Genomic DNA, 15,938 nt, shown 5'->3' with positions numbered 1-15,938 from the left:
TGTTTTCTCCAATCCTTTCCAAGTCTGTTGCTCTGGATCTTGATACCATTTTTGCTAAAATAGTTTAATTCTTTTGCTATAATCTTGTTTCTGTAGGTACCATATCTGGCACAGCCTTGAAAGTAGTCCTGAAACAGCTTAGTGATGATGAGTCTTCAATCTGATGTACTCTTAACCATAATAAGGTCTTGATTCTTATCTAGGATATTGCAAGCTGTTTTAATGTATAGACAGCCCTTGTTTTAATGCTACAGAATATCACTCATACTTGGCACTTGTTCCTAGTTCAGGTAGCTCAAGAGAATTATGAGCAGGGTAATAGCTTCTAGACCAGCCTGGGCTGGAAAGCAGTGTGACTGCTTTAATACAATGTTAAGCTGAAGCTAGTGGACTTCAGTACAATTTGGGATATTTGTGTGCAATTCCAATATGATCATGCTGTACAGGGGAGAAAGTGGAAAGAGAAGCCTGGCATGTCTGATTTTGAGCTAGAGCTGATAAGTGACTGATCTGATCTGACTTGCCCAGACCTGCACCAATACCCTTTTGTTACTATTCAGTGCCTAATTCAGAGAGTTTATAACTGAGTTCAATACTAGACCTGAACTTGTTTTTATTAGGTTCAGAAGGGCAAATAAACTTTAGGAATGTGAGGCATGGGAAGCAGCCGTGAAGCTTGTATATGAGCTAACTTGTACAAGAACTTAGATCTGACAGACTTGCTTCTGGTTCACCAGCAGCTAGGCTGGATTTATTAACTTTGTAATGAAAATTTGTCTGTGTGGGGGTTTTGTACCTTAGGTTTGACTCCTACTTCTTGACTACTTGGGATAATACCCTGTATAAATAGTGAAAGCAATTTAGTGATTCTTTTTGATTGTTTGTAAATCTTGGTGAAATATTTAAAACTAGGCTTTTGCTGATCAGATGGTTCACATTTAATGTAAAAGGGAGATAAGCCAGTAGTTCAAACAACATCCAGTATCTGTTCAAAGTAAATTTTCTCTGCTGAAAAGCTTCATTCAATATCAGATGGATTTTATTTACAGAATCTGAAATATCAGTTGATTTTTAACTTATGTGCGAACAAAGTCTTTGGAAGTATGTAGTAAGCCATTTCTAGTAACCTCTAGTCACAGTCATCATTTTAAGCTATATCTAGATGTACTGTACCTTCAAATCAGCAAAATTTCAGACTTGCAGTGCAGATTCCTCATGCTTCAGAGTTGTCAAATCTAGTATTTGTAGCATGGGTGCACAGGAAAGAATAGTTCAGTGGATCTCAGGATACAGATAATACATTTTCATGTTCATTAAATGTGTTGTCTAGAACATGTCAACTGTGCAGCTACTTGAATAGCTACCATATCTAGCATCAGCACTAGATGTTTTCTTGTATTTGCAGAAAAATGCAAAAACATTTGGTATTAGTTTTGTGGGTCAAGCTTTATATATATTTACACAGTACTTGGTTTTAAACAGAATAAAACTACTTGGTTTTAAACAGTTGAGTAAACAAATCTGCTCTGGATCACAACAACTCTTCTGAGCTCCAAAGCCACCTAGTTGCTTTCTCTGAAAATGACATGCAAAAACAGAACCCATTTTTGTTGTTGCAAGTGTGCTCTTCCATCTGTAAGCTGTTTATTTTTTAATGGTCAAGTAGTTTGTTTCAATGATGTGATTAGCCCTATACACTGTGTAGTTAAAACACATGCTTGCCTACTGCTAGATTGTGATCAATTTTCTGAGTGAAATTCCATTTCAATATTTAACTTAGTAAAATACATTTAAAAAGTCTATATCAGACCGCAGGTATTCAACATTGAGAAATAATTTCAGCATGCTCTACTCTAAGTGGAAAACCTCATTTAGAAATGTGTATAGTACTTGTTTTCCTAATTTACAAGGCTATTTTAATGCAAACATAAGTAACCTGAAATAGTAAAAAGCTGACAATATTCCATTACATGAAGGTTTCCATTTAAGTTTAGCCATAGTCCCTATTCATAAGCAATGATCCTTTATAGAAAGTATTTGACAAGGTGTTATGTTGACTTCTGGAAGTTCAGTATTTGTTACTTCCATACTTCAGTATTTGTTCTTCCATTGCAGTTACACCTTTGTAATCATAAGTCATGTCTGTAGTAAAGGACCTCTGAAAAACATGTGGTCCAGCCTTCTGATGACCTCCTGACTGTAAATTAGATGACACCTGAGTCCTGAATACTGTCAGCAATGGAAACTTCCCCCATTTTCGGCAACCAATTTATAACACTATCTTTGATAGCGTGTTAAGACCTGTAAGGACAAAAGTAATGTAACATATCTAATAAAATGGAGTTAAAGGTATCACCTGAGGATTTATTGAAATTTGAACTGACAGCTTCAGAAAATACTAGTTAATGAAAGGCCTTAAATTCAATAGCTGGTGTGGACTAGTCATTCATGGCCATTCATTCAACTGTATTCTGTTTCTAACTCAGGAATCAAGCTTACAGGTTCTAAAGGGAGGAGAATTACATTTTCATTTTTAATAGGCTTTTTTAATGCTTGAGCTTCTTTGTCTCAGGTTGAAGGGGGTGAACTGGAGCTGTAGACTTCCTTTGTAGGAGGACTGCAGCTGGGCTTTTTTCCATCAGCACTTCCCTTGTAGCAACAAAGGAGTTGGGTAGAGCTTCTACTTCCCCATTGTCAAATGTTATAAAATTCATCTAGAGTAATAGCGAGATCAAATGAGCTCATCGTGGCCCTCTAATGATGGAGTACTAGAGGAAGAGTCAACTGTTGCATAAACGAGGCCAGAAAAACAAATAGTTTAAATGTATTTTCTCTGTAGCCTCGCTGCATGTTACTGATTGCTAAAACTGTCTTTTTCACGATGACTGGGTCACTTTAGATTACAACAGTTTGAATATCATGGTTTTATGAAGTCTTATTGGGGATAGTAAGTATACCTGAGCAGTATTTTACTTCATAATCTTATTCTGAATGGAATCAATTATTAATTTTAAAAAGTGATATTTCATAAAAATTCCAATGTGTGGCTTATGTTTATTGGTGCTTTTTGATTTTTCCCCCCCAAACTTAGAAGCCTGTGTACTTTAAATGAATCTTCACGTTTTTTCTAACTATCCTTCAAATTTTGTATACCTTCCAAAAGGTAGTACAATGATATACAAAATTGGACTATTGAATTCACACAGCTCTTCTCCCAGTATGTGACTGGGAACATGCTTTGTGGAGATTTCTTGTGTCTACGGGCTCCTTTTGAGCTCATTTTTTTCTTTAAATGACAACAGGAACATTACTTTTTGTTATTTTTCCTGTCATGGGTAGGGTTTTGTATTTGTGTTCTTTAGCTTATTTTCCCTCTGGAGCACCTTCAGGGCTGAAGGAGCATCGTGTATTTGTGGTGGCCTGAATTTTGATGTTTTCCATAAATGGATGTGTTTTAGAATTTCCTCAAGTAATACTCTTCCTGTATTTCTGTTGCACACCACTTTCTAGTTACTCTAGTTAGTAGTAACTTTCTCCCTAGTTACCTTAACAGTAATGCTGTGGTTATGAACCCCAGATGGTTTTTGTAAACTTCAGTGATAATAGGGGTTGAGAAACAAGTGAGAAGGTCTTAATGTTAATTTTGGTTTGGGAAAAGATTTGTTTTCTGGTTTTAATTCCCTGTTTCTGTATTTTAGTGTAGGGTATATTGTATGGGTTGCTGTATTACTTCATAAATCTTAAAGGCAGCATAAGGCAATTCAGATTTTGTCTTCAAAGCTGTGGTTGGTTGCTACAGCATCTGTGAGAAATAGCTGCCAGTTTTGTTTTTATGGTTATGTACCTGATAACAACTGTTGAAAAACTGAATCACAGTTTGACTGAGCACATCTGTTCAGCATTGAATGTGACACTTTTTTTTATGCTGTTTCAAAGTTCTTTGAGTTCAGATACTTCTAGGTTTCTGTTGGCATCTGGTAGAGTCACTAACATGCTATTAACTTGTCCAACACATTTGTACTCAACTGTCATAATTTAATAATTGCACCTAAAACAAAAAAGTTGTTCTATCAAAGTGTACTCCATTTTGCTTGTTTCTGTGCTTAGAAATCCAATGGTCTTAATGTCTGTTTTCTTACAGTTCAACTTTGTGGGAAAGCTTTTGGGTCCACGTGGCAATTCTCTAAAGCGCTTGCAGGAAGAAACACTAACTAAAATGTCTATTTTGGGGAAAGGTTCTATGAGGGACAAAACAAAGGTAAGATCTGAATATGTTATTGGAAAGTGGTTAAGGTTCCTGAATCTTTAAACTTTTTCCAAATGTTCTTGTAGAAGTAAGCAAACCGTGTAGCAAAGTCTGAGAGCAAATAAACATAGGTTATGCTTGTACTCATTAGATTCAGATGGTGTCTGTTTTCTGTGAGGAGTCTATTCTCATGACCAGTATTTTGAGGCTATCATAAGCTGTACTTTTGGTCCCCAAACTAGAGTCCCCTGGGAAGTAACTGTGGTCTGTCCTAGATCAGTCTTATACCACTTATAATGAATAATGCCCAAGTGTTTTCACCTTTGAAAGAAAGTGACTTACAGATAGTCAAAGATTTTCACAGAAGATAGCTTGTAACATTTAAACTTGACATTTAATAACACTTAGTTTTATAGACAAAGAGGAAAACAGCTGATGAAAGGAGATTAAATACAAGTGAAAAAAAATCACAACCCTGACTGAGGATGATTTATGCAGCTTAAGCAAATGGCAATTTGCGGCTTTCATTGGAAGGAATTTCCTTTAATTGACATATAATTTTTAGTACATCTCTCCATAAGCAAAGTAAATGTTATGACTTATAGTGTATTTGTCAAATTTGATTAGAGTCCATAAAAGACTTGATTTTTCTGTGCAACTAAATTAAGAACTAATCTTAATTCCTTCTTGAAAACATTAATAGCTTTCATTTAATACAACTATAAAAATTTTATAAAAATGTATTCTCCTATAGTAAAGGCTTGAAAATATGAAAAAAGGGTTTATTTGGAATGGGAGCTGTTAGTTTTTCATCTATAATATAGAAAATGCAACTAATTTTAGAGCACATGTTAGTAGTGAAAAAAACCTATGTTGCTAGTAACTTGAAGACTATATACTGGTTTGACTAGAGAAGAAAAGAAAAAAAGGTAAACTTAAAAAATGTAAACTCAGAATTTCCTACTAAAACATCTTTACAAATAGTCAGGCTCTAAATACTTTTTTAAATGACATATGGTGAACTTCTCAGTTCTTGTGGAATGTGTTGAACTGACATTCTTCTGTTACCATACATGCTTTTATATCAAAATGCATGTCATGGAATAGAAAGCCCTCCACCCCCTGAGTTTTTCTAATAGCTCTGCAGTAGAAAGGTTTTTCCACATTAAAACCAAAAGGTTAGGTTGAAAAGTTCATATCCTAACTTGAAACCCACAACCCTGGAGGAGTCTTAAAGGTTTCTATGTGAATCATTTGAACTTTTCATGTTTCTTTTGGTAATGAAATAATTGTTCATATCTTTATTTGACTTTTCCCTAGTTGAAATGATAGCCAAATGTGCTGAACTAAACTTTTTTAAATTAAGTGGCTATAAATTTGTTACAGGTTGGAGAACTGTTTGCAGAGAATTTTAATGCAATTAATATTTGAGTAAGGTTGATACAATTGTGAGTCTGATAGGGTTTTTGCAAGGGATGATATAGGGCGTAGACACTAGAATAATAAGGGTAGAATAGATTGTATATCTTTATTTGGAGTAGTTCTTAAAATGCATGAGAGCATCATTTAGAACTTAAGCAGACCATTAATTACAACTAATTGCTACTTCCAGTACTCAAATCTGTGGAATGTGTGCAAGAAAGTACTGGTGCCACAAAGGTATCCTGTTGCTAATAACCTAAAATAGGTTGCATTCATCTGTAGTTCTTTGGAGGCACTGCTCAGCCAGCTTGAGGCTCCATATGTAAAACTTAATAGGACAAGAGACCTTAAGACTTTTTTTTTCTAGCCTTGCTTGGATTATCTGTGCTAATTGTTTCAACCATCTTTTGCTAACAGATTTAATTTTGTTTGCCTTGATCTTAATACATTCTGGGTTAGTACTTTGGAACTGCTATATTAAAACTTGTCCAAAGAATAAGCAAATGAGAGAATAATAACCATGTAGTTCCCTCTGTATGAGAAGGAGTAGCAGTCTACACTGAAGAGAAGCCCAGAATTGAATTTGGTGTCAAGTTACTGGTCAGAAAGGCTGGCAAGTTCTTAGATGTGACCACTTTATGCATTCCTTAGAAAATCTAGTTGAAACTTCAATTTGGTTTTTGACAAATAATGAAGTACATCACTCTTGCCTGTTTGATATAATACTTTGAATATGGAGAGAAACTCTATTTGTTCCTATATGAGAACAGTAGGTAAACAGACTATACTGCTTTTTCTGTTTGGTAATCCAGGTGTCAAAACAAGCAATTTCATTATTGCTGTGCTCAGGTACAGTAATGCTCAAAGCAGTAGTCTAGAGAAGATGGTTTGGGTTGGAGAGGACCTTAAAGATCATACAATTCCAATCCTCTGCGATGGGCAGGGATACTTCCCACCAAACCAGGTTGCCCAAAGCCCCATCCAGCCTGACCTTGAGCACCTCCAGGGATGGGGCATCCACAGCTTCTCTGGGCAGCCTGTGCCAGTGCCTCACCACCCTCTGAGTCAAATATTTCTTTCTTGTGTCTATTCTAACTCCTACCCTGTTGTAGTTTAAAATATTACTCATTGTCCTATCAATTCAGGTCCTTATAGTCTCTTTTGATCTTTAAATACTGAAAGGCTGCAATGAGTACTCCCCAAAGCATTTTCTTCTCTAGGCTAAACAACCCCAACCCTCTCCTGTCTTCATAGGAGAGATGTTACAGCCCTCTGATCATCTTTATGGCCCTCCTCTGGACCTGCTCTAACAAGTCCATGTCTGTCATATGCTGGGGGCCCCAGAGTAGGATAAAGTACTCCAGGTGGGGTCTCATGGGAATGGAGTAAAGGGGGGGGGAGAATCACATCCCTTGACTTGGCCAAGCTTTTTGTTTATTCGTCTTGCACCCATCACATTATCTCAGTGAGAAAATGAGAAATATTTGAGGACTGCTGTGAAATGAAGATGGAAATATTGGCAAAAAAAATCTTGCTCTTGTGGAATATTGGAACAAACTTGTTTCTAAAGACCTTTTAAGAAACTTCCAGTTTCTTGTTGTTTCTCTGTAGTGTCTTCCCCCATGTTCACCAGTTTCACATAGAAAAGTTTTCTCCCTTGTATTGCCATTTCTGTATGTGGATAGAAAGTGCTGAGGCCTATTCTGTCGATTACTAGGCACAGTGTTAAGTAAACTAATATTCTGATGTTTTAGCAAATGTGATTGTTTGAAATATGTCAGGAAAACATAACATTTTGTATTTTTAGTTGACATCTAAACATGAGCAAACAGTAAGTGCAAATGTCTCCAAAGGAATTTTAACACTTGTATTATGTTTAAAATGAGAAGGTGAGAAAACAACTCCAACTCTTTTCTGTTCTCCTAGGAGGAAGAATTGAGAAAAAGTGGAGAGGCAAAATACTTCCACCTAAATGATGACCTGCATGTTTTAATTGAAGTTTTTGCTCCACCAGCAGAAGCATATGCCAGAATGGGACATGCATTGGAAGAAATCAAGAAGTTTCTCATCCCTGTTAGTATTTTTGTTCCTTTGTTAGACTTTGGTCCAAGTAACAGTTTTGCAGAACAATCAATTCATAGTGTTTGATCTTATTGTTCATTAAAGTCCTTATCCTAATATTTTGATACTCCCAAGAAAAATCATTTTTAATTCATGTGTACTGTGATATTTTTCTATAGAAAAGTCACAAGTTACAACTGTTTCTCCAGACTGTTCTTTAGTCTCTAAAATCAACTTACTGTATAATATTGGTCAGGTCATGTTGCTTCATTCTCTTTACCTTGAAAAACCTTCAAAAGAGTGTGTATAAGTCCTTTCCTTTTGATAAGGCAACTACTATACGAATGTGTAACTGTTGAGGTGAACTCTCATGTCATGATAAGAGCTATGTTATTTTTGTTAGCTGGTCATGTGCAAAATATTTAAGCTCAAAAATTATAAAAGTGTAAAATATGGAAATCTTTATGAAATAAAGCTTGGGCACTTGAGGTAGCGTTAACTGTGTGCAGAGGTCCTAACTGTATTAGTTCCACAGTAAATGTTGTATTTATTGGTTATCAAATGAACAAAATCAGAAAGCAAAGCATGCTCAAGGTATAGTGATCTTGGTTTCTTTTTATAAGGTGCTGATAATGTTATACAAGTGGTGTTCTTGGTTAGTATCAGATCCGGAAATGTGGGAGACTTCAGTGAGGGAACTTTGCTAAGGTGTATAACTCTGAGTGACGGTAGCACAGATGTTGAGTAAGTTGGTACAGGTGTGTAAGAACCAGTTGGTGTGTGTTGCTGTATGGCTGCTACAGCCTTCTAGGAGTACAGCTGCAGTTTCTATTCTAGGGTGAAGCAGTTGGTGCTGATGACCTGACATCACTAGTATATATATTTTGGGGTTTTTATATTGCACTAGTCTAGATTCATGAAACTGGAAGTCCCCAAGTGACTCAAGTTGACTGTGTGCTCCTTGGCTGTTTTGACTTGCTTCTTTCTGAATGAAAACTAGTTTCTTATGAAAACATGCCCTGAGTTGGAGGAACATGACCATGGGAACAAACACCCAGTCAACTCTGAACTTGCGTGGGTTTTGTTGGATGCATGTAAGTTTGTGGAGCCCAATTCATCCCAGGGTACTCAAAGAGCTGGCTGATGTCATGAGACCTCTCTAAATTTTTCAACATTCTTGGGAATACAGAACTTATGAGGAGTGGCTGAGGGAACTGGGGCTGTTTAGTCTGGAGAAGAGGGTCGGGAGACTTTATTGCTCTCTACAACAAAAGGAAGCTGTGGGGAGCTGGGGGTCGGCCTCTTCTCACAGATACCTAGTGATAGGACTAGAGGGAAGGGCCTCGAGTTGTGTGTGTCAGAGGAGGTTTAGGTTGGAAATGAGGAGACATTTCTTCTCAGAGTGGTTGGGCACTGGAACGGGTTGCCCAGGGAGGTGGTGGAGTCACTGTCCCTGGGGCTGTTAAAGAAAAGGTTGGATGTGGTTCTTAGGGACATTGTTTAGTGGGTGACATTGGTAGTAGGGTGATGGTTGGACTAGATGATCTTGGAGGTCTTTTCCAACCTTTATGATTCTATGAACTGGCAGAGTTCCCAGTCAACTAGAAGCAGGTAAATGTTGGCCACACTTTCAAGAAGGGCAAGAAATAATACCCTGGTAATTACTGGCCTGGCAGCCTTGTCTCAGTGCCTGGTAAAATTATGGAGAAGATTATTGTGGGAGTTACTGAGAAACACCTGAAAGACAATGAGGACACTGGTCACAGCCAACATGTTCATGAAGGGAATTTCCTTTTATGACAAGATTACCTGCCTGGTTGGATGAGGGAAGCCAGCTGATGTGATCATTTTAAATTTCAATAAAGGTTTTGATGCTGTTTCTCACAGTATCCTTCTGTATAAAATTTCCAGTCTATAGCTAGATGAAGTGCTAGATACTCCATAACATGAACTAATGCATGGCAAGCAGTGATAACCAGGAGTTTCATTTAGGACTATATCCTGATGCTAAATATACTATAAAATACGTGCATTAAGACAGTTCAAGTCCTAAGGAATGTACTGAGTTTCCAGAAGAAGAGGATTGGGGGGATCTTATCAATGTCCATAAATACCTGGAGGGAAGGTACAAAGAGGACAGCCAGGCTCTCTTCAGTGGTGTTCAAAGTTCAGAACAAGAGTCCATGGGCACAAACATGAGGATCTGTCTGAACATCAGGAAGAACTTACTATACTGTATGTGTGATGGAGCACTGAAATAAATTGCTCAGAGGTTGTGGAGTCTGTCTTGGAGATGGTCAAAAGCCATCTGGATATTGTCCTGGACAACCTGCTCTAGGTGTCAGGTGTCTGTGCTTGAGCAGGGAAGGTGGACCAGATGACCTCCAGAGTTCCCTTCCAACCTCAACCATTCTGTGATTGTGATTTATCTTCTCTTAATTCTAAATCAAGCATTACATCATAACTTTGTCAACAAGTTCAAACTAGCTTTTCTTTTTGATGTATATGAGAGCTAAATAAACATACCACTGTTCCTACATCTGAACTGATTATGTAGGGACACCCAGCAGAACTTGTAGGAATGCTGGACTGTCATGTTTACTGTATTTACATGATTCATGATTGTGTGAAGACTTAAATATCTTTTCAGTATGAGATAAGGGAGTTGCATTGTCTAGTCTAGTGAGCAAACATCTGTTTTTAGATAAAATGCACACAATTTGACAAGAAATGCGTTTACTTACATCTGGATTTCTAGTGAATGTCTGGTTCCCACACAATATTATTTCTTCATTGAGCTTAGTTCACCTAATGTCGTAATAAATATGCTTATCAAAATCTAGTCATTACTGTACTGCAATTAAGCCAGCAGAATTAGTCTGATAATGAGCAATTCCATTTATTGGTTAGACACTTTTCCTACTCACTTTTTTGATTGCTGCCTTTATTGTACTGAGCTGAACTGCATAATCTCCTCTGAAATATGAGATCAAGTCAACACTGTCTTAATTTCCCTTCGGCTTTTCAAATGTAATCTTATCACAATGGTTCTAAATGCTGTAATCTCTTCTGCCCCTTCCTTGCAGCAGTAACTCCATGAAGGAATAAGGACTGGCTTTGTATTCTCTAGAAACAATATTGGGTTAAGTGCAGCCAAATGCAATTTGATTTTATTTCCTGGAAGATCTGCTGTGGCTTTCTTAGCAAACTATCAATTTTCTTTGAAGCAAGAAGTCCTGCTCTCAGTACCTGACCTTAATTTGTGTTCTTCACAGTACAAGCTAACTATGCCTTCTAACACTAGATGCTGATCTTGATTCATGAACATTGTGGAAGTTTCCAAAATCAGTTTCCAAATCAGGCTGAGTATATTACACTCCAGCATCAAATGCTATTGTATACAAAATATCCTTGTAGCTGAGTAAAGCAAAAATGCTACAGGCTTCTCTAATCTTTCTGGATCCACAAGCAAGCACCCTTACTCACCTTTACTTGAAGGTCAGCAGCTGCAGCAGTGTATAACTGAAAGCAAGACATAAAAGCTTCTGACAATTTTTTTGGCTGTGCTTATCAAGTTGCCTTGATTCTTATGATTCTTACCTGCCTTTTGTTATATTCTCTTCTCCTTTAGATTAGACAGTCTGTTTATTCTTGTCAGACTCTGGCAAGAGACACTCTGCCTGTTTGACTGCTAGATTGGTGGATGTTGTGCTTGGCATTAATCCATCCCAGAATTCATTCTGTCAGATGGACAAAAAGCTGGGTATTTCCCCCTTAACCTTGTCCTGCTGCCTTCCCTCTTCCCCTCACCCAATCCTGTGTGCAGTGGGAGTAGTGGCTGACTCACCAGAGGGCTGTGCTGCCATCCAGAGGGACTTGGGCAGTCTCGAGAGGTGGGTAGTCAAGAATCTCATGGACTTTAACAGAAAGTGCCAAGTTCTGCACCTGGGGTCATCCTCCATGTTCAGAGAAGGCCGTCAAGGAAGACAAGATGGATAATGTTCTGTAAAATGAGAGAACCTTTGCTTGCTTCAGGTTCACCATCAGCATTTGACTGAAATGCATTTGACCATTGCCTCTGCCTAAACTCTAAAGGGGAGGAGTGCAGTCTGAGAGGCTTCCATATCCATCTAAGTGCAGAAAAGGGATGATTGCGCTTCCAAATTGAGGAGACAATGTTTTCCAGCAGGGTATTCATAAATTGAACATCTGTTAGCTTTAATTAAAGAATCCATTTTAGTCTAATGGATTAACACTGTTGCTTATCATGGCTACTTGTATTATTTCCTTGTACAGGCCCATCAATTTGTATCTTACTGCTGTTTCTGGCATTTGTGATAAGGACCCTCTCTTCTGATCTGTGCCTTTAAAAGATGGAGTCCTTGTCTGTAACTAATGCTGCTTTTATATCTAGTAGTATGTTGCAGGAAAAGGAGAAAGCACCAGGAAGGAAAATGACCCAACATGCTTAGGTCGCCACTAAACATGTCTTTAAGAAAATAAATTAATATCAAATAATGATAGAAGGTATGATAGAAGATATATTTCTAGGAGCCTAATTCTCCACAAGACAGCCTCCTCAGAAGTCATTAAGGTCATCTGTGATGTATGCTATGTGAGAACTTTGGGAGCTGAATATTGTGTTTCTGGTGCAGTTTTAACAGTTCATTAACATTTTATTTCAAGATCAAAATTCTTTACTCTGTACCTTACATAGATTTTTTTAATTTGTTGCCAGCTCTGGTCCAAAAACAAAGTACAAAGATAGTGTTTCTATTCAGTAGCTGGTCAGAACTGTGCTTATTGCCTCTTTCTAGTCTACTCCTGGTGGTGTGACTGTGCTGGGTCCAAGCTCTATTTTAAAATGGAATCTGTTTCTCAAAAAGCTTCAGATATGCAGTTTGGAACACCATAATTGATTCAGTCTTCTAGACTTCTTCCTCTTTAACATCAGCAACCAAGCAACAAATAGAGAATGATCTCAAGCAGTTGTGAGTTTCAGGGCCTGTTTAAAAAAAAAAAAGGCAAAATGCTTGTATAGTGCCCCAGTTTTTTTAACTTAGTAGGTATTTTCATAAATAGCATCTAAAGGAAAACTTTGGTATTTCTGTTTGTGGAAGTCTAGGGGAAGCAGAATGTTTCAAGGATAATTGAGATCTTTGAATTCATAGAAGGTTTAATTGTCCAGAAGTATTAATCTTCCAATGCAGTGTTGTTTTGGAATGAGTTGTCTGGTGCAAGGCTGCCACATGTTTTTTTGATACTTTCATAGTGCATAAATGTAATAAAAATCAGATCTCTGATAAGAGGTAAAGATCTTTTTTCATTAAAAAAATTGTAAAGTAAATTGTAAAGTAGGTAGTACTTAGACAACCCTCCATTCCTTGAAATGGGTGGACTTGCGGAAGGTGAGAGCGTTTTTATCAGAAGCATTGCTTCATTCTTATTAGAGGATCTATCAGTATTTTGATACTTAAGGTGTACATACAGATCTCAAAGTATTCTTCGATTCACCTTGACAGATTGACAGATTCATTCTTTGGCTCATTTTGGCTCATTCTAAGTGTGGGGGGGAAGTGACAGGAAAATAAAATGAACCGAGTTCATTGTGGTATTTATTACTGTGATGTGCCAGTTTTGGAGGTTGGCTCAAGGTCCCTTGAAAAGGCTCTTGTGTATTTGAGAAGTACCATATTAATTCCATGTAAATTACTTCAGCTTTCTTTTCTGTAGACCTTGAGCAAAGATTATTACAGAATAAGAAACAAATCATATGTCTTCAGCTTGCTCATTCTTGCATATTATAGAATTGAAGATTTTGGAACTCTTTTTTTGAGATGAGTGCACATTTGAAGTGAGCGGATTTTGTGTTTATTTTCTCCTTAACTCCTGAATTTAAGTGTAGGTGTATAATTTATTCCTTGTTCATGAGGGCTGTTCTCAACAGTACATTCTTCTGTACTACTTTGCACTGCAAGGCAGTAGATTTTTTCTGCTTTTAATGAGCTATCCATCTGAAACAACTCAAGACTAGATCTCAGCTCAGAATATGGGACCTTGATTTTTTTCTCCTATCATCTACACTATCATCTACATCACTTTAACTTCGTCATTTTCAGTGGTAAAGGTATCTGGAGGTAATCAGTGGGAAAGAAAAACATGACCTGAACAAAAATTGCAATCAATACATAGAATTCTTTTAGAAAATTTTGACTGAATAATATGCCTGTAACATTGTTTATTAAACTGTTCAATGGGACGTTTGACTTCTTTCACTTAGGAGGAAGCCTTTTTAGGAGTAGCATTTGCTGATTCTAACTTTGTACAGTGATTGAACAACTTGTTCTCTCTACCTCTGTCCCCCCCTCTGTTATAGGACTACAATGATGAAATCAGACAGGCACAGCTTCAAGAATTAACATATTTGAATGGTGGTTCAGAAAACGCAGAAGTTCCAGTAGTTCGTGGAAAACCATCTATTCGTGCAAGAGGAGTACCAGTTCCTGCTTTGTCCAGGTGAATATCTCAGTTGCAGTGGTCTCTTGTTTGAATGTGTATATTTTAAGCTTATTCTTTCAAACGTTAACAAATAATAATAAAAACCTCCAAGTACAGTAGTAGGAAATGTGAAATAAAGATCCCAAAATAAGAAAAAAAGGGAAACCTTGATTCTTCAAAGCCAGTCTAATCAGTTTAGACCGAATTAAGAATTAACAATGGACTGAAATTTGTCTTATGAAACTTGGAAGTTAGGTTTTAAGAAACACTATGCATCATAAAAGATGTTCAGGCTTACTGTGAGCACTTGCTTGACTACTAACTTTCATCTGCTCTTTAGGTACGTGTAGAGGCTACTTCTTGACCCTGTGGAGTTCACAGCTTTTGAAAAACTGCTAAAAACTGTCCTGCCTTTACGTAGGAATTTCATAGTGATTTCTCTAGAATAATATATAATACAATAATACATATTAACATACACATTCCATTTTCACTGTTATAGTGGGCTTTCAGGGTTGTGATAAAAAGTGTTATAGAAATGTTTTGGAGGTAGACTTCAGATTTCAGCTTATCTCAGTGGAACATTTTTCATTAAAAAAGTGGCTTTTGTTTGGTTCAGGAATAGACAAGTTTACTGCTGCTTTTGCCTTATTTTTCTTGACACAGGAGATCTTTTATTTTTACTCTAGCATCCCCTATCTTCATTGAAGTACTGAGATGACAGCTTCAGGTCCTTTGAGTGCTGAAGTGTGAAAACAAAACTAAATAAAGTGCATAACAGTTTGTTACAGTACAGAAAGATTGTGACTGCAGCAGCTAAGTGTAACAGTTTTCTCTGGTAAACTGTCCTCCTTCAGCTGTAGCTATGTTTCTTTATTAATGCAAGCCTGAAACTAACATTTCAGCTTTTAAAATCCCAAAATAATGTTTTGAAGTGTTTTAGCTCAGATTAAGCATGTTAGACTTCAGTTAAATATCTTGTTTTCAATTTTTGTGTAGATGCCTGTAACAGGTTTACTTACTACAGATGTCAGGGCTTAGTACAGACACTTGCAGTTCTGTTCCATGGTTTTGTTTCTCATGTGTCCTTAAGCTAGTATTTTTGTGATACAGAATATGGTTGTTTACTCTGGTCTTGCACCCTTATCTATCACTAAAGTTCCTCATAGGTAATTTCCACTATTAATTATGTAGTACATGTGTTCTTAACTTTTTCAGAGTTAAAATTCTCACACTCATGCTTCCATCCTCTGGATTTCAAATTAATTTTGCAAACATGCATGTAAGACATGAATGCTGTTCTGTAGCTGTCATTTGTAGTTCATTGCACTGGCATATTCTTGAACAGTCTTCAGGGTAAATTTAAATGTTGGCATTTGACTTGGAGATGACAGCTAAAAATTGTTTTTGTCCACTCTATTTTCATATATGATCTAAAGAAAACTGTAAGACTGTTGGTTTATGTTCTTACTTTAAGGCTTCTCTTAAATTTTAAGTCTTTTTTTCCCCTCAGAACGTTCTCCTGTAACATAAAAGATTCCTTGAGTGAGATTTAAAATGCCATTGCTACTGAGATACTACAGCTGTTGGGATAAGGTCTCAAACTCAGTTCTAATGCTCTGATTCTTTTTAGCACAGACTGTGACTTCAGTGAGTAATATTTTCCTTAGAGGAAGGCTTTGTCTTATGATGAGACAATTTGGATAACAAG

The 15,938-nt window shown here is 37.0% G+C and overlaps 2 protein-coding genes across 8 annotated transcripts in view; both read left to right on the top strand.

The window, feature by feature from the left end:
• LOC310895776 (uncharacterized protein) overlaps window positions 1-15,938 on the top strand; it is a gene marked incomplete at its 5' end in the record, with an annotated part of 669,112 nt that overhangs the window by 42,634 nt on the left and 610,540 nt on the right. The window lies entirely within an intron of this gene.
• KHDRBS3 (KH RNA binding domain containing, signal transduction associated 3) overlaps window positions 1-15,938 on the top strand; it is a 94,206-nt gene that overhangs the window by 32,594 nt on the left and 45,674 nt on the right. For all 4 annotated transcript variants that reach the window (XR_014579700.1, XM_083824093.1, XM_083824092.1 and 1 more), the window contains exons 3-5: window positions 4,142-4,258; window positions 7,595-7,741; window positions 14,106-14,245. Coding sequence is in view for 3 of the 4 variants with exons in the window: in XM_083824093.1 (XP_083680219.1) it covers window positions 4,142-4,258; window positions 7,595-7,741; window positions 14,106-14,245 (404 nt within the window). In the remaining variant the exon portion in view is untranslated. The remainder of the gene's footprint in view (window positions 1-4,141; window positions 4,259-7,594; window positions 7,742-14,105; window positions 14,246-15,938) is intronic.

This window comes from Anser anser (assembly GCF_964211835.1).
Source record: "Anser anser genome assembly, chromosome: 2".
In the NCBI taxonomy this organism is placed as follows: Eukaryota; Metazoa; Chordata; class Aves; order Anseriformes; family Anatidae; genus Anser; species Anser anser.
This window is presented reverse-complemented; position numbering and strand designations above follow the sequence as displayed.